This window comes from Phyllostomus hastatus, unplaced genomic scaffold (assembly GCF_019186645.2).
Source record: "Phyllostomus hastatus isolate PE091 unplaced genomic scaffold, TTU_PhHast_1.1 phas_contig_150, whole genome shotgun sequence".
In the NCBI taxonomy this organism is placed as follows: Eukaryota; Metazoa; Chordata; class Mammalia; order Chiroptera; family Phyllostomidae; genus Phyllostomus; species Phyllostomus hastatus.
In genome coordinates, this window is record NW_025333611.1 from 38892887 (window position 1) to 38912570 (window position 19684).

At 42.1% G+C, this 19684-nt stretch overlaps 1 protein-coding gene across 1 annotated transcript in view; it reads left to right on the top strand.

Annotated features, from left to right (window-relative positions):
• ADAMTS19 (ADAM metallopeptidase with thrombospondin type 1 motif 19) overlaps nt 1-19684 on the top strand; it is a 241616-nt gene that overhangs the window by 212195 nt on the left and 9737 nt on the right. The window contains exons 19-21 of the mRNA XM_045827263.1: nt 411-546; nt 4758-4962; nt 7387-7539. Coding sequence (XP_045683219.1) covers nt 411-546; nt 4758-4962; nt 7387-7539 — 494 coding nt within the window. The remainder of the gene's footprint in view (nt 1-410; nt 547-4757; nt 4963-7386; nt 7540-19684) is intronic.

Sequence of the window (19684 nt, forward strand, 5' to 3'; positions counted from 1 at the left end):
GCACCGATGATGTACAATACACGAAAAGGGTAAGTATATACTTATATGCGTGTTTATGTGCTTTCATAAAGGCATATAGGTGTTATACAAATACATCTTTCCACCACTCAATGCTGATGGTGGCACACCCATGGCAAATCTTCAATAAATATCTTGTCAACTTATGGCACCACAATCCCTTCATCCTACAAAACTTGCCATTTAATTTCTAACAAGGAAAAAATGACCATTCATCTTCTTTAAGCCTAAAGATGCGTTTTGTTATATAAATAATCTCATCTTCATTGATATAACCTACAATTTTTTAAAAATATCTCTGAAAATCACAAGAAGCCTGTGAACACCTCCCAGATCCATTCAGATAAAGGTCTTTAATAACATTTCCTTATCTGTTTATTTGATCTTTTCAGGAGAAAGAAAGACAATAGTGTCTTGCACGAAAATCATGAACAAAAATATCAGCATTGTGGACAACAAGAAGTGCAGACACTTAACGAAGCCAGAGCCACAGATTCGCAGGTGCAATGAGCAGCCGTGCCAAACCAGGTAACCCGGTGCCGCCACTCGCTCAGGCTCTGTGTGTCCGTTAAACTGCTGGTCTTTAAAACACGGAATATTACCAGAATCACGTATTCTTAAAAACAGTGCAAGGGATCTGCACCAAAATGTAAGGCTTCCGGTAAGCAAGGTCTGCGTAAGACAGCCGACTTGATAGTGTGAGTACTGGAGCCTCAAGGCTAGAATTCACCTTGACTTTAACTGAGCTCTCTGCAGAGTTTTCACTGTGTGAAAACAACTGCTAACTGCGGTGAGGAAAAGCCATTACAGTTATTGGGTCAGCTATTGGTCACCACTTCAAAAATCTGGTTATCAGGTTGAATGCAGCTATCCATTCCTGAATTCCTCGTCATGGTGTATTAGAACCTGCCTGGGGTGATGTAAACCAAAGCAGGACTGGCCGGGACCTAGTCCCCTGCTCGCTCATGGCACTGGTCCCCAGTGGGATCCTCACTTCCTCTCCCAGAGTTCCACAGGCCAACCGCCTGACTCTAATCTCCAATCACCAGATTCCCACCCTGGGTCTTAGCTACTGGATCGTTGGTTGCTTTGGTCCCTGGTGACTTCCTCGAGGAGTGTTAGGCAAGAAACTCACCAGCATTCGGAAGTGGTGTAGAAAGAAGCGATGCCTTAGTAACTGGCAGAGATGAGTGAGTGGACTTTAGTGGAACCTGGGAGCGGGCAGCAGCCAGGCTATTGGGAGCAGTCTCCTGAAAGTCCATGCACTTTCATAGAAAACGATGTGGAACCTGAGTGGGACTAAGCCCCAGCGTCCAAAGTCCCCAAAACTTTTAGGGGCAGACTGACAAAAAGAGTGTGAGGCTGCACTGATTCCTCTAGAATGTGAAGACAGCGACCTTTATCCTGACACTAAGAGAACCGTTGAGGCTCAGCAAGTTAGCATGTAGTTGTGAGATTTTAGGGAATCGAGCAGACAGTTGGTCTCTCTCGCTAATTTCTGCAGTTGTAGTCAGTGAATTTACACATCCTACCCTATGGATGGGCAAAGAATTTGTAGCTTTGTAGGGGTTCGTGACAAGTATAATCTTCATGCCCCTCCACCACGATGAGGAAGTGTGTGCTGGCTAAGGGTGGAGGACCAGAGTTGCCTAGACTCTGTCCAGGCTTCTAACCTTCAATAATCCCTTTGGGAATTAGTGTCAGGTGGCCGCCAGCCGGTGCTCATTCCGGTTTCCTTCTCCCCACCCCCACCTTGCCCCTTTCTGAGGCAGCACTACTTCCCGATTCCCTCCATTTCTGCCCATTGCAAAACTCAGTTACTGCGCCCTGCAGATCTGGCTCACACCATGTTCATGAGACCATAAAGAATTCCGAGACTCCTTCCTTCCCCCAGAGCTGAAATTCCCAGGCTTGCTTTGCTGTAGATGCTGTGTGTTTAAGACATCAGAAGCTGATTGTCAGCCTTTCCTTTCTCTCGCATGCATCCTCTGACAACCCCACACTTCCTCCAGGAGAAAATATGTTTCTAGAGAACAGGACAAAAGAGTGTAATATCAGAGAATGTGCAAGACAAAAGCACATTACGGTACTTTCAATGATGTTGTGCACCTGCCAGAAACATGCTTTTCAGCCAAACTGAAAAATTAAGTAGGTGAACCATAAGTAGGTCCATAAGTAGGTGAACCAATTAAGCTTTTTAATAAGGCAGAGTAGCAATCAACAGCAAAGGCGACATGAAGAATTATTGTTAATTACAGTCCTCCCATCCAAGTACTAACCAGGCTGATGTTGCTTAACTTCAACAAGACTGGATGCGATTGGGGTGGTGTGGCTGCAGACATGTCCCCCACAGTCCTCTCTGGGTTGCTTGTGTTCAGTGCTGGACAGATTTCGAAGTGAAGTGCTGGGCCTTCGTCCTGTCAGTTAAACAACCTGGATCCTCTCTTGCTATTATTATTCCTAAGAATTGTCTTTCTCTTTATTTCTTTTCAGTAGATATATCATTTCTATTTAAATGCTATTTAAAAAATACCATATTTTAAAATGCTATTTATCTTGCATTAAGTAATTTATTAAAATATTTCAAAACACCATTTGTGTTATATACCAAGTAACTTCTCCGTATGGATGAAGGGGCGCTGGCCTTTTCTACTCTCTCAGGGACCTTGGACGAGCTGGTTGGGGGACAAGAGTGTACTTGTCACTTTCTAACTCGACCAGTGAAGGACCAAAGGGCACGGCGCACACCATCTGTGGTTCACTCACCGACCTCGGCTATCTTGGGGGAAAATGACTCAGTAATGACTGGGTAAAATGAGCAGTTTTAAAAGCCCATTTCTGGGTCAGGGATTTTTGCAGCCAGAGATTGGAAGTCTCTCCGTCGGAAGCAGTGTTTTTCTTGTCTTGGGAATGAAGGCAGTATGATTTGCCCCACCGAGAAGCGATGTCGGCGAGGTTAGCCAAACTATGGGAAAGGAAGAAGAATGGACCTGGGTAACTCGGGGTCCTCACAGGAAAGCATCCCAAGGCTCCCCAACATCACGCCACCTTTATTTCTCTCGCCTCTTCTGCGGCCCCACCCTAGTAAGAGACATGCTGAGTTCCACTTGCATCTATTGACAGTGTCACCGAATGGTCTGGTGGAACCCTATGTGCCAAATGTAAAATATATTGATGTCCTCATAAATAGCTTTGTAAGAAATAATCTTAAAGATAAGGAAGTGGGATAATTCCAAATTAGATGGATTCTAAAATGAGATGTTTTCTCTCATTACAATACATTTTATGTACTCTCCTTCTGAGCAGTTTTCACAAGGAATGGAAAAGCAACTTTTTATCATTGTACTAAGGATCCCTAAAATGAATTTTGTTTCAAAAAATGAGATTCCATGAAACTGAAAATACCTCTTTTTTCAAGTGTCCTGGATTCCACAGTGGGGAAGGAAAAGGGACATAGAAGGATTTTGATTGTTGTGCTTATAGACTGTGTATCCTTGTGTGGAAAGATGAGGCAGAGACTGATGGTACTGGATAATCGATACTTTCTTCAGGAAAAATCTACTAGGAGATTCCAAAGCAAAATGGTAGGCCTGCATCACTCTTAACAGGACAGCAGACAAGAGCCTTGCTAGAGGTGATACGGGGTCCAAATGTTACCAAGGGTTGGTTTTGTTTTGTTTTGGGTTTTTTGTTTGTTTGTTTGTTTGTTTGTTTCAGAAACAGAAGCAAAGAATCATTTAGAATTAAAACATTGTACATATGAGAAAACTAGGCTGTAAGAGGGTGTAACATCTCTCTGTCTCATTGTTAAGAACATATGGGCTTAAGTAAACTTGGAAGAGTTGAGGCTGTTTCTGTAACACGGGAGGAAACATAAATTCCATTTCAAGAAATGTTTGGTACAAAGTTATTGTATGAAAGGCATCATGGAGCCAAAGGAGAATAAGGCCCCGTGGAGAGATGACTTGCTCATCAGCAAAAGGAGGTTCCATTCTGTAGGCCTTTGAGCCCCTACCCTTCCCCAGATAGTAACTCGTAAGCATCGTGTGAGTGCCACAAGCCAGGTGACAGAGGGCCAAGGGGACACAATCCCTTTGGGTTGGATGGGGGAAGCCCTTCGAGGAAGCGGGGCCTTGGAGTCGGCAGCCGAGGATCTCAGCAGCGGATGTTCCAGAAACAAATGCCCTCAGGTGGAGACAGAAAGCATTTGGGGAGCAGGCTGAGCATAGGGCTGACTCTCTAAACAAGTGGGCAGTGAAGCTACAGAGATGGAGGCATGAGTATAAACTGTCTATGAGTGCACTGCAATGGAGATGGAATATACTACATCCTGAGCAGCTGCTGCATGGCGGCCCAGTGACCACTTTTACAAATGAGGATGCAGAAACTGAGCTGAGCCACTGTTGTAAGACCATACACAGCAAGTAAGGAACCCGGAATTCAGCTCCGGCTTCTGCCAGCCCTGCTCTCTGCGCAAACACGACTGTGCAGGTGGTTTAGTGGGGAACTCAGACCCCCCAGAAGGGCATCCCAATAATGGGAAGTGTGGAGAGGGTTTTATCGACAGGAATGGGGCAAAAACCAGGTTTCGTGAATTGCCTTCCTGGCATAGACCTTGGTTCCACACTGAGATAAATGTGGAGAGCTGTTTAGATTCAGAGTTGTTAGGGGAGATCCCAGTTCCTTAGAAATGGTAATGCTCTTTTCATTCATTCCCATGAGTCTTGCTTTGCTCCTAGATGGATGATGACAGAATGGACCCCATGTTCGCGGACCTGTGGAAAAGGGATGCAGAGCAGACAAGTGGCGTGTACCCAACAGCTGAGCAACGGGACCTTGACCAGGGCCCGGGAGAGGGACTGCGCTGGGCCCAAGCCCGCGGCCGCGCAGCGCTGTGAGGGCCAGGACTGCATGACCGTGTGGGAGGCAGGAGTATGGTCTGAGGTGTGCACACCCCGCTTCCTCTCCTGTCGTTTTTCTTTCCTGACCCGAGGCTTCTTCAAGGTCGCATCCGCATCACGATCGTAATCTCTCTGCAGGACATTTGATGTTTTTCAATGTCGATTGTACTGACAAGTAAAAAAGTACACTCATTATAAGTAATTTCAAAAATAGGGAAAAAAACAAAGCTATATTTACTCTTTATTCCATAAATACTGTAACATGATCAGGAGCATATTTTAAATACATTTTAGAATCCTACTTTTTCATTTATGTGCCATAAGCATACTGTTTAGTAGGCACATGTGAAAATGTACCTTTGACTCATTATACAACCCTGAGCATTTAAAAGGGAAAGTAGAAGAAAGGAATTAACATTTAACAATCATTTTGTGATCCAAGATTGTGGTTTTAGTTCACATTTAATATATCGTTTGCATTTAATCACCAATGCAAGAAATTCAGTTTTGTCTTTATGTGATACAGCTCAGAGGCCTTAGTTTACTCAAGTCCTGACTAAGTAGGAGAGCTGGGATTCGAACCTGGTGCCCCACTTACCTGCTGGCTGGTAGTGTGTGGCATGCAGGTGTGTTTCATGCCAAACGGTTGCTTTATTTTCTGTTATCATGGTGCATATTGTTACATAATAATAAGTACCAGTCCTCATATTTCCTGGCTGCTCTGAAGCACAGTAGGTGAGCATGTGCACACAGGCACACACACATTTACATGCTCACACAAGCGTGCAAAAGCAAATGCACCCACATATCCAGAGCAAAATCATTCACGTGCTTCATTTCAGAATATTAGATAAGATACGAACATGACAAACAGGAAATGCTAGGTTGCAGTTAGTAACCGTTGTTTGGATAGGAGAATAAAGTAACTCAGATAATAATGTGTGTGACTATTTTTTAGTGAACCCAATTCCCCTAAAGCATGAGCAAATAGCATGACTTTCTGTTGTCTTATTTCCTGAGCTATCCCTTGCTGTTTAGTGGATTCTTCTTTGCTGTTTAGCGGATTCTTCTTCCTGTGTGATGCATATTTTTGAGGATGAATGTGATGTCTGATTTTACATCAAAGTGAATCAATTCAGTCTGGAGAGACAATTCACAGAAGTATCAGAGAAACGAAAATACCTCACCTCCTGCCTAACCATAATGTTTTGAAAATTAGCCAGGAGTAAATAGTCAGAAATATTCTCCTCTGCAAATTTTTGGTACCAGCCGCAAAAAATGACACATCTCAATGCAATATGCCAATCAAAAAACATCACTCTTATTTTGAGTTCATTTAAAAATTGATTGTATGGATCAGGGTTAATATCAACTGCAAAGAATAAAAATACAAATATTAAAATGCCAAATCACGTGCACATGTCTACTTTGAAGCTCACCATATTCAAACACAACCCACAAATGAGGAGACAACTACTCACTTGTGCAGAATTCAGTGTGTTGGAAACATCACTAGTTCCACACTCAAGTGTCCAGAAACACAAGTGTCGGAACCCTATACTGTGGTTATTCCTGTGCTGTGTCGTCGCCAGCATTCTCCTGCCCCCCTTTCTCTAGACCTTTCTGAGGCACAAATGTAAGTTGGATCTTCACGCCTGCCGTAGCTCTCATTCTGCTCTACAGCCCTGTGGTCCCTCCAATGCCATTTTGGTCCCTGTGTCCAGAAGGTCGGTGACATGCACCTTTGTAAACCTGGGAAACTTTGTACATATTCCATAACAGAAAGCCCCACTGCAAGAGAGGGGGCAGGTTGCACCTGAAATATCAGCAGAGTACATGTGCATTCTGGTCATCACCATTGTCACCAATGTCAATCAAGCACCAGCCATTTATAATGCAAATTAAACTACCTGTGAACCAAATTACACTTCAATCCATGCAACCGTTTAGAATGATGATTTCTAGGAACACATAATTATGTAAAGATATTCTTTATTTTGGCTAAGATTTTCTCTGAGCTGTAGGAACAGTTTGTGAGAAATGACAATCTGTAGAGAATTTTTGTTTTTCACAACATGTCTTAAGGCTAAAACAGTAAGTCTTAGCAAAATAAAAGAATGAATTTTCTTACATGAGTCTGTGTAAAAATTTGAGGTCAGTCAAAGGCAGTATTTACATTTTGATCATTGCACACTGTCTTTCACCAGTGACCCCGTGTAATATTCTCCCTGTGATTATCGTCCTGTGTTCTGAAAACCCTTCCACCCTCAGCGCCCTGCCCTGAGCTACATCTGGGCTCTGACAGGGAGCGCAGCCTGTTCTCCTTGTTCCTTGTGCTTCTGCCTGGCCTTTCTGTGGATTATAGGCTTATGAGAAATGAGTAGAGCCAACACTTCATGTAATTTCATCATTTGTCTGTGTCTCCTAATTGCTGACTTTCCCCATACTGTTTGATGTTATCTTCCAGTGCTCGGTCAAGTGCGGCAAAGGCGTCCGTCACCGGACCGTGAGGTGCACCAACCCCAGAAAGAAGTGTGTCCTCTCTACCAGACCCAGGGAGGCGGAGGACTGTGAGGATTACTCGAAATGCTATGTGTGGCGAATGGGTGACTGGTCCAAGGTGAGCACCATTCTGTCCACTCTCGGCATCAGGTTTCAGTAATGTCCGCACGGCCCTGGGTGCATGCTGCACCCACACGGGCAGGAGTTTAGGGGGGATGGAAAGTGGAGGTAAAGATCATGGGTGGTGGAGTATTATGTCCCTGGCTTCAAATCCTGCCTGTCTATCCATAATCGTGAGCTCTTGAAAACCGTTTTATAGATTAAGATGTATAAATATTTAAAGAATGAACATTTAAAGGTTAAAGATTAAACCGTTTAAAGATCAAAGATAAAATGTATAAAGCAATTAACACCATTTTGTCACAAAGAAGGCTCTCAAAAATACTCTTCTTGTTTTGTCACTAGTTTTTGTGACAGTTCTTTGTAAGGATTTTTTGCATAAAACTTATCAAACATTATCAGGTAGGTTGACTGTACTTGAACAACAATAAAAAAAGTAAAAAAAAAAGAAAAATATATACTTTAAAACAGAATGGGCAGAACCAGTCAGAGGGATTTCTATCATAATAGGCATTCTTCTCATAAAAGACATTCTTCTTCCCACCAATATTTGGGACGGGGCGGGGGGTGAAGAAGTAGGAAGGAATGGAATTCTTGAAGCCTTGCAGTCAAACCAAGTGGACACCATTCATTTTGAAGTTGAATAGTAAGTATAATACCATGGCTGTAATGATGTTTATTTAAAATTTATGAATGAAGTAGATAGTCTCATCTATAAGTGAACTGTATTCACTCTGCAACGTATTAACAAATACCCATGGCTTAAGATAAAATTCTGATCCTATCTAGGTGAAAACAGCTTACAACTACCAGTTTTCAAAACATGCAAATATTAATCAAATGACCCCAGTGCCTGGCCACATTTAGCTGTAACATAATATACTTACTGTCATGAGATCATACTTTTATTTACTGCAGAAATAAAAATAAAGTGGTGGCACCAGGGCGTGGTGGGGAGTGTGGTAGCTCTTCATAAATAGCACCGAGGGGCATTCTGAATGAAACGTTTTCATTGCATTATACACTGTGCTTCGCCAGCTTGCCCAGCATTGCCCCCGCCCCAAATCCATGACATCTAAAATCCACTTTCTTGTGATTAGTCACGCCTTTCTTCCCTAACGGAAATCTGCTTATTGCCATGGCATGAGTTCTCAGTAAACTTGCTCTCTTCCTTCCACTCAGAACATTCAGCATTCACATTGGGACTCTCAAAGGAGGCATTTGTAAACAAAGTGAATCGATCCCTGGCTACAGAATTGGGAAATATTTAGGCCAATCCATGAAGCTTTTAATTGATGAACCATGTAAGGAAATATCAGACTTCAGAGTAAACAACTTCCAGGTGAAAGAAAACTCCAAATTAACCACAGATTTTTTTTCTTATGTTCAAGGCTTATGTTTCTGCATCTCTAAGAGAGAGAGAGAGAGATACAATAGGATGATACAAAAAGACAATGATTTGGAAGTCAAGAGACTTCTATTGCATAGAGGAACAAATTGGTTCGGCCACTGAAGACCTTTGTGTCTTTGTTTCCATGTGAGTGAAATGAGGAAAACAGACATGATTAGTATTGCTTTCACACTGCATGTATGTGTTAACTCTTCATTCAGCACTGAAGGCACAAAACAGGATGAGAAAATGAAAGCGCTAGTTGGAGAGGTCTAGGGGGCATCACCTATTGCTCACTTTCAGTTGTGAGAACTCTGCGTTGGTTTATTTTGGCTAGTGGAATTCTGGACGTTTTCCTTAAGTGATTCAGCACTAAGGAAAAGTTTAAAAACCACTAGAATATATGAGCTACACTTTTCCAATTTTATTAGTAGAATATTCTGAGTGATAAATGTTGTTAACCCCGTTAACTACAAAAAAACAAATGTGCAATTGCAAAAAACAGGAGATCCAGGTGTTATTGTAATTTATGACACAGAACTAACTGTAAGCTCCTCCACTGCAGCAAATGGAAATAGGGCTAACAAGTCCTATTTTCATGACAGATGCTAAGGATTGAAATGTGCCTCTTACGAAAAATGAAATGAACTGGGGAGATAATAGAAAACATTAGTTTTGGTTTTTCATGCTAAACCTGAAAAAATATCTTTTAAATCTCACTGAAGTTACATGCACCTGATTTTCAAATATGCTTGGGTGGAAGCACTGTGCGCTGATCTCATTGCGTTGTTCTATCGCTGCCCATCTAGAATGTGGTGGTTGTGAGGAAAGCGGTGGACAGACACAATCAGTGTTCATCGTTCTGCCATGATGCTCCACCTTGGTTTGTTGGACTGTTTGTTTCTTTGTTGGCTTTTTTAGAAGATACGGTATATTGCACATTTTTGCTGTCTATGAATCTAAGTCTGCTCTTTCCCTTAACACCGTGTCCTCCTTCGTTGGTAACGGCAGCCTCAGCAGAACAGATGCCAGCCTCAACGCAACGAGAGCCAGTGGCTCCCACTGGACTTTACCTACGTCACTCCTCCTGCCTTTACTCCTGAGACATTGCTCTCATGTCCCCAAATAATTACAGAGAACAAGAATAATGCAGTGATATCTCCATTGCAGTGACTAAAATATTAACAGACAGAGGCGGCATCGGTCTCCAGTCTCGCCAGCTGGGACCCGGGACCAGAATGGCACCGATGTGTGTGCAGTTGTGGTGGACTCCTGGGCTGCTCCAAGGCCGATCAATCTGCTAGTTTCACTCGAATTCTAACATGTTTAAACTGCTGGCAAACCTAAGTGCACTTACAGTTAAGCCCTGCATCCTTTAATTTGGAATATTCAATGCACTATCTGTAAAGTCCAGCTCTAAAACCCTCCTTCTCCCTCAGGGGTATTACTAGGGAACCAGTTACAAGACAGACAGACAGACTCCCAGGGTCCCCAGTATCTAAGTCTCACTGACCGCCGTTGGGCCACAGTGATGCTGGCTGCACAGAGGCTTCCTAAGAACACGGATTCTGCCTCACACAGTGTTCACTGCATCCATGTCAGCCTGTGTGCTTTCCAGCATTTATGATTTGGTGGTTTTGCATAAACAGTGGGAAAATTGCTCTCTGCTTCAGAGGAAAAAATATAGACCCAGGCATACTCAAGGAGAAAAATCTCCTGTCATAAAATCATGACCTCTGATTTCTAAGTAAATGGGATGCAGCCTTTGTTCAATGCTCATGCTTATCTCATTGAGACTGGATGGCTGGCAAAGATAGGACAGGATGTCATTGCTTTGCTCTGGCTAGGGTTAACCATGGACACAATCAGATGCCCCATTGGGACCATGTCTCTGATACAAATATGGCTTTAAGGTCTTTCCTGGGAGAGAGGAGTGTAACTTGTATGTTCTCTGCTGGTATGAATCCGTAGTTACTCAGGTAAGCTATCCTACGTATGGAACACTGGCTTTGAAAATAACATAGTCTTGGACTTCCGGCCAAAATGGAGGCATAGGTAGACACACTGTGCCTCCTCACACAACCAAGATAGGGACAACAACAATTTAGAAACAATAACAACCAGAACTGACAGAAAATTGAACTATATGGAAGTCAGACAACCAAGGAGTTAAAATAGACACGTTCACCCAGACTGGTAGGAGGGGCGGAGTTGGGCAGCTGGGTACAGGTCACGGCGCAGAGAGCAGAGAGCATTGGGACCAGGCGCGTAAGGCATCCGGGGCGTGCAAGACCACAGTGGGTGGACCCTGGGCGAGCAAGCGGCAGCTGGCAGACCCAGTGAAGCTGCGATTGTGAAGCAAGGCACTGCACACAACCCAGGATCACAGCGCTGGGAAATAGAGCCTTGGAGCACTGATTGAAAACACCTGGGGGAGGGGGGTTGAGGCACATGGAGAGACTCCCAGCCTCACAGGAGAGGTCCTTGGAAAGTCCCACGGGGTGCACAAGCCCACCCACATGGGAATTGGCACCAGAGGGACCCAGTTTGCTTGGGGAAATGGCAGAAGGCATTGAGGTCCCATGGAGAGTGGAGCAAGTGCCATTGTTCCCTCTCGGACCCTGCCCCCACATATAGTGTCACAACCCAGCAACTGGGGTGCCCCAACCTGGTGAACACCTAAGGCTCCATCCCTTTTACGTAACAGGTGTGACCAGACCAAAGGGAAAAAAAAAAAAGATGGCTCAAATAGAAGACCAAAATGAAAGCCTCACAATCAGCACTTTTAAGCGACTGAGAGATAGCCAACCTATCAGATGCACAGTTCAAAGCACTGGTGATCAGGATGCTCACAGAACTGGTTGATTTCAGTCACAAATTAGATGAAAAAGTGAAGGCTACAATAAGTGAAATGAAGAAAAATGCAGAGGGAACCAGCAGTGATCGAATGAAAGCTGGGTCTCACATCAATGGAGTGGACCAGAAGGAAGAAAAAAAACATACAATCAGAAAAGAATGAAGAAATAAGAATTCATAAAAATGAGGAGAGGCTTAGGAACCTTCAGAAAACCTTTAAACGTTCCAACATCCAAATTATAGGGGTACCAGAAGGAGAAGAGGAAGAGCAACAAGTGGAAAACTTATTTGAACAAATAATAAAGGAGAACTTCCCCATTCTGGCAAAGGAATTAGACTTCCAGGAAGTCCAGGAAGCTCAGAGAGTCCCCAAGAAGGAACACACCAAGGCACATCACAATTACATTAGCCAAGGTAAAAATGAAGGCGAGAATCCTAGAAGCAGCAAGAGATAAGGGGACAGTAACCTACAAAGGAGTTCCCATCAGACTGTCAGCTGATTTCTCAAAAGAGACCTTGCAGGCAAGAAGGGGCTGGAAAGAAGTATTCCAAGTCATGAAAGGCAAGGACCTACATCCCAGATTACTCTATCCAGCAAAGCTTTCATTTAGAATGGAAGGACAGATAAAGTGCTTCTCAGATAAGGTCAAGTTAAAGGAGTTCATCATCACCAAGCCCTTATTATATGAAATGTTAAAGGGACTTATCTAATAAAAAGAAGATAAAAACATGTATAGTAAAATAACAGCAAACTCACAATTATGAACAACCATACCAAAAACAAAAAGAAAATGAAACTAAGGAAACAACTAGAGCAGGAACAGAACCACAGAAATGGAGATACATGGAGGGTCAGCAACAGGGGAGTGGGAGGAGGAGAGAGGGGGGAAGGGTACAAAGAATAAGTAGCATAGATGGTAGGTAGAAAATAGACAGAGGGAGGGTAAGAATAGTATGGGAAATGTAGAAGCTAAAGAACTTATGACACATGGGCATGAACTAAAGGGGGGGGGGAATGTGGGTTGGAGAGGGTGTGCAGGGTTGGGGGGAATGAAGGGAGGGAAATGGACAACTGTAATAGCATAATCAATAAATATATTTTTTAAAAAAGAAAATAACATAGTTTCTCATGTTTAATGAAATGCCGTCTTTTCTGCCTGATTTTGGCTTTTCTGACTGTACTTGAACTTCTACAACTTCTTGTTTTCATTATTGAAAGCCAGGAGAGGAGCAAATAAAAGAGTATTGTTCTGTTTGCCTGCTAACCAACTCAGTCCTTCATGAAGCTTTTTAGGGTTAACTTTTCTATGCAGTACTATGAAGTGGTTTATACTTTCTCAGGTGGATTATACTGACAACACACCTTGGAATTGTGCCTAACTATGGTTTATTCTTAGAATCGATTTATACACTACAATTTGAATTTAATTTAGTCCTTTAAAATTCTGGGAAATGAATCGTTTTGGCTACATATCAAATTATGACATGATTAGTAGAATTTTGGAGATTATGAGTCTTTTTGTAATGATATAATTCCAAATGCTGCTGAAAGAAAAATCATTTTGAATGACTTAATTATACAGATAGTATGGTATATCTTTGTTTAGAAGTAGTATATGTAAAGCTTACAATAGAAAATGGTCACTTTTAACTTTTGCTGCAAAGGGAAACCACAATTATACTCAGTATATTCAGTTGAATAGAAGAGGAATTCCAAAACTCAGTTAATTCTTCCTAATGAATGAGGGAAATAGAACAGACTGAGTGCATAATGCTTCACTGTAAAAATTGCATTTAATCTAATAAGAATTCCACTTATTCTGAGGCAATTCTCTGAGCAAAGATTTTCTAGTTCTATGTAGTTACACATGTCGAGGTGGTGTTTACAATAATTTTTTGCATTTTTTTCTGAAAACAGTGCTGTGGCTGACACTCAAAATAAAACATATTGATTGTTTAATAATTTATTTTTGTACCCATGAAAGACCTGCATCTATCTGGATTATTTCTAGTAAAAATAGTAATTTTCTTACCATACATACTGCAGATGTTATGGACACCCACCTAGAATATTACATTGTCCTAGGACTCTATAATAACTATGGGGAAACAACTGTGCCTCTTCCTTATTAGTATGTATCCTGTAATTTTTTAAAAAGAAGCTCAAAAATAGAATTTTAAATTAAGTGAATTATGCCAGACCTTTCTTTAAGCGGGCTGTGCATCTACGACTTTAAGTGTTCTCACATTGTTTTAATTATTAAGTTAAAACAATTCCACAGGAAGGTGCAAAATCAAAGAAACAGCAATTCCATGTGAGATTTCTTACTGACGTGCTTAAAATAAGTCTACAAAGACAAACGGAAGATTTATTACCCTGCCGTGCCTTTATTCAGATTGGCCGACAGTCAGAACCAGTGGCCCGGTCTGCACCTTTTCACATATCCCTAAAAAAATAATTCTTTCATCTCTTGATCTTTGTTACAGTAGATTCATAGAGAGACAGATCATGCAAACTTGAAGCTCTGAATAAGTTAATGGGCTGTAACAAGCTGCTCCCAAATCTTATTTTCCACACAGAAGCTTGTCACTCCTTAAAATTCACAGTGACAGTAGTAACTCTGACATCACAGTTGGTAGGAAATTGTGGATAATCAAAGGGGACATTTCTTTCCACTGAAGGAAAAGTCAGGGAATCACTGAAGAAAATTTAAAGAAACATCATAATCAATGCAATCAAGAGCATCTTTAAACAAAGTGACAGGATAGCGCCGCGTTTCCAGTGCTGTGCCTCTGCAGCCTCACACTTCTGCGGTGAGTCAAAAGGCCCGAGAAGAACCAGACCCAAAGGTCCCAAAGGAGGGGTTTCTTGTTGCTCTGTGACAGGCTAGGATCTTACGACTACAGATTCTTACCCGTCCTGACTGACCCCGTGCTAGCAGATACCCCTCCAATTAAAATCCCCTTGCAAGAGGTCCCAGAACGCAACTGAGGATATGCCTAACTTGCTGGTTTTAACACAAGTAAAACTAAACATGTTTTTACAGGTTAGTAGAGGGGAGCTCAGTCAGTTGTTAGAAAGACTTTCCATTCAAAGTTAGAGAAATAATTAGCAGCAACAGCAAACAGCCACATTACATACCCCACGTAGAATGTAAAAATAGGAAGATGTAAGTATTGGCTGAAACTGGAGAATCTGAGGACAAATAAAATGGGAACTGCCACATGCAGAAAATATACTGTCAAGTAGATACAAGAGTAAAATTTGTCATTGCTGAAGAAGACCTGAATGTCAACATTTTTGTGAGACTAAATTCATAATAATTTAGGAATTCTTGAGACTTGCATCCCCCCAGTCAAGTTCCATGGAACACATCCCCGGGCGTGAGGCCTCCGGGCGTGAGAAACGCTGCTGCCAGGGGTGATGAGCGGACGCTCTCTTCAACGGGGCTGTGGGGCCGTCGGACGGTCTCCCAGTACTTGGTCAGTCTCAGAAAGAGAGTGAAGTATTTCTCACTTCCTTTTACCAAAGGTCACTTTTAAAGAGCATGTAGCTAGTCCATAATTTAGTGTAATACATTGAAGTTATCTGTAATCTAGACAATGATTCCTGAGGTGAGGTATCATTCCCATGCAGAATTATTTTCTTTTTTAAAAAAAGTTATTTTTCAGTTACAGAATTACATTCTGATTACGTCGACGAGTCTATTGATATCTGGAAAAATAACAGCTTATCATTTTTATAATTGTAAATAATCTCAGAAGACAGGAACATTTGAGCAGCAACCCCATAAACAAATATGAATCTATCACACTGAAATTCTATCATTTTTGGGTCAGCCAGTGAATTATATAAATCAAAGATTGTGGGGAGGTTTCAAACATTTGTCTGTTGAAGAAACCTATCCCAAGATATCCTAAGTAAGAGATCGTTTGCATTATAGGAACATTTATTTGAAAACTCACTTGTCTATAAGCTGTTCACATGAAATAAATCACTCAATGATAAATAGGATTCTTTTCCTCAAAGACCTGTGGTTGTTCTGTTCAGATAAACCCACTGAGCACTTACACAACTGGCTCCTCACCACTCTGTGTGGAGAATACTGCTCCCCTAAACCATGCCCCCAAACCCCTAAACTCTGGCTATCCGATGGTTTTGCCTCGGTCCCTGCACTGCCAGAGAGTAGGGTACTTTTTGCATTGCTATCTTTTTTTACTTTTAGGACCTCTTGAGAGTCTTATTGTTGAGTCAGATATTGAGTCAGATATTATTGAGTCAGATATATATAAAAAAATGAATTTTCGTAATGTTTGAATTACTCTACATAGTAAAATGCATGGGCTGGTATGATTGAACACAGAAGAAATATATTGAGTTAAACTGAATGTTGCACACATACTACATGTATGTAACTTCTATCTGGAGAAAATTTATAATTTAGAGAGGTCTCAGCAGTGTCTACCTTTACATATGTGTATATGTGGGTATGTATAGGAAGTTCCTATAATGTAAAAGAACTCTAGCGATTTTTCAAGGATTTGGGACTTGAAGAGCTAAGATAGCTCAGTGTATGGAGTCCAACAGTATTGGCTTTAAATTCTGGATCTTCTGTTCAAATAAGTTAATGAAGCCAAATGAAATAATTCATGAAGAGTTCTCAGTTTCATGTCAGATACATAGTAACCAAATAAGTGCTGGCTATTTGCATTGTCTTGTTAGCAGCGACGGGGAGAAACAGTCGGCTGCGGGAAGTCATTGTGAGGACAGAGCGCACAGAACTGGGCTGCTTCTCCGTGCAGGAGGCGGGAAAGAGGCAGGTGTTGAGAAGGACCCCCAGGTTAGCCTTCTGGTCTGAACAACTTGTGTGGACACTGGTTCTGTGATATGATATAGGCAGCCCTAGAAAAGAATCAAGTTGGAGAACAAAGACTATGAATTCTGTTTTGGACTCTGTTCACATGCCCAGAAAAGAATTAAATACCGGTGTCTGACAAAGGAAGGGCATGGGAATGAAATACACATTTTGGAGCCATCACCATTTAGATGGTGTTTAAATTTTTCATATGATAACATGCATGTAAGTGGGTCTTCAGGAAAGAATAAATAACACAGGATTTTCCAGAAACACAATTTGAGATATTATAAAATAAACTAAAATAAGAGAACAGTGCCTGTTATTAAAACTCTTAGTTTGTAACTTTGTAAAAACTCCAGTGGTTTTAATTTTCTTCCCAGTCTGCTCAAAACCTTTCCATGACATGAACCAAATATTAAAAGCAGGAGATTAAATGGATTCCTTTCTGTTCTTTACTTCTGCAGTAACTCCCTCCCTACCCTTTCCTGCCCAATGCATATGTCCTCTCAAAAATTTTGTTTTTGAGCTAGTTTACATTCGGTGTTGTTTGGTGTTTGTTTCAGGTGTACAGCATAGTGATTAGAGGGTTAGCCAGTCACGTACTTTACGAAGTGCCCCCCCCCCATTAGCTGATGCGTAAGTGTTTAAAGTGTAAGTGCGCCTGAGGAGGGAGGGTGGCTGGAGAAGACAGGATGCCGCCAGGACAGACTCCACCGACAGATACTCCAGGGAAGAGCCAGTGCAGGCCAGACAACAGAGGGAGGAGAACTCGCAGAAACGAGAGAGGAAGCACTTTCAAGAAAGTTTGATGAGATGGAGCTGAGTCAGAGGGAGTTAGAGAAACCTACGTCTTTATTCTCAACTCAAACGTCAGCCTCCCTAGGACTGTGCTAGTAGAATATTTAAAAGAAAATTTCGAACTTGGTTTCCTCAAACCATTTCCCTCTCCCAGTTTCCTTTTCTGGAAATATGTCAATATCACTTTCCCATTTCCCTGGCCTGGAAGCTCCTTGGCCTTTCTTTTATAGACAGTGGGTTTTGTCTCAGTTGCTGGGGTTTTTTTTTATTTTTCTATTACGGTTGACATTCAATATTACATTAGCTTCAGGTGTGCGACAAAGTGGTTAGACATTTACATAATTTACTAAGTGATCCCCTCAGTAAGTCATGTGCCCACCTGCACCAGACGCAGTTGCTACAATAACACTGTGTTCCCCGTGCTGTACTTTGCGTCCCCAAGGCCATTTCGGGGCCACCAGTTCATACTTCTTAATCCCTTCGCCCTTTTCACCCCACCGTCAAAATGTCCTCTGTGAGTTTGTTTCTGTTTTGTTTGTTCATTTATTTTGTTCTTTAGATTCCACATGGAAATGAAGTCATAGGGAATCTGTCTTTCTCTGTCTGACTTATTTCACTCAGCGTAATACCCACTAGGTCCATCCACGTTTTCACAGATGATAAGATTTCACTCTGTTTATGGCCATCTGACATATATATTTATGTTTGCATATAAATCCCATCTTTATCCAATTGTCAGTTGCTCTTTATTCCCAGTGTAATACCACCATCCTTATCTGTTCACCAGGACCACAGTAACGATTCCGAATGTGCCCCCCCTGAACCCCAAGCTACCCCCTTTCATGGCCGTCATGCCCAGGGATGACTTCCTCACTCTGGTCTGCAGCCCAGCACTTCCAGAGAATTCTCGGTGGCTGTGCTGTCATCTGCCGGACACTCGCTCCGGCATTCAAGGCTTCCCCTGTGTGGGTCCTGACCTACCTATGGAAAGTGGTCTCGGCGTTCTCATCGACAGAGCATGGCCGCCAAGCTCAGGCCTGAGCAGTGTATACACTTCTACCACCGCCATGGCTCTGTTTACGCAGCTCTCTCTGGCTGGAATGTGTTTCTCCCAGCTGCCCACACCCCCTGAGGACCACCTCAGGTGCCTAGGTCTTCAAAGGGCTCCCGCAATAAATGGCAGGATGTGTTTGCACTTTTTGACTCTGTTACTTTTTCTCAATTACTGTGTTTTTCTGACTATAGGACGCACCTCCCCCACAATTTGGAAGGAATAATGGTTGGTAATGCTGCTGCTGAGTTCTGTTTACATTTACAATGGTGAAATATTATGTTATTTATGTTATTAAATATTGTACCACATTTTTTGCTTCAAATTTTTTTTCCAGTTTTCCTCCTGTAAAACCTAGGTGCGTCTTATGGTCCGAAAAATATGGTAACTATTTCTTGCCTTATGTCAATAAGGCAATTTATTGCTGTTTCCTGAAGCGTGTGTTCACCCCTTCACCCTTCTCACACGTGGGAGTGACCCGACGTCTCACTACCCGGAGGGACCCGGAGGGATAATCAGTGAATACGTGACTGCTTGACTTTTTTGCCAAGTAAACAAAAAATATGTGACGCCTCTCAGCACTGTATTTCTTTTCTTATGGCCCATTTTATTCTTGCAGACCTAATTCTGTAACAACTACAACTGTATGACAACTAAATTTCCCCACAAAAGAATTTGTAACTAGCTTATTTTTCTCCAGGAAAATTCAACTAACCGATACAATTTTGTGGAAACACATGACTCCCCTGATATATTCCTGTATGAAAATTCAAACTACTTAAAAGTGTGATTACAAAAAAAAAGAAAAGTAAATCCACCCTTATTTGAAGAACATGCTATTTAAGTCAAAAAAGGTGCTTAACAGGGAGCATCAGGGAAGCTGGCCGGCTTCGCCTTCTCGTGAGTCCACTTGGCAGGAGCACCTGCCAGCCGGTCAGACAGAAACGATCTGACCTGGAAGGAAAGCAGTGGACGGAAGCAAAGCACACAGAGGAATCTTCTCTGTGAACTGGCAAGTACAGTATTTATTTCAGGGTGGAATAAGTTAAAGGTAGCTATATAATGCTCTCTGTGCTATTTTAAATCAAGACTTTATCTATGAAAACAGAACAAAAACACACACTTTTCCCACCTGGTCACACAAGGATCTGCTCCATTTCTGACCCGGCATTGTTGGACTGGACCTGCG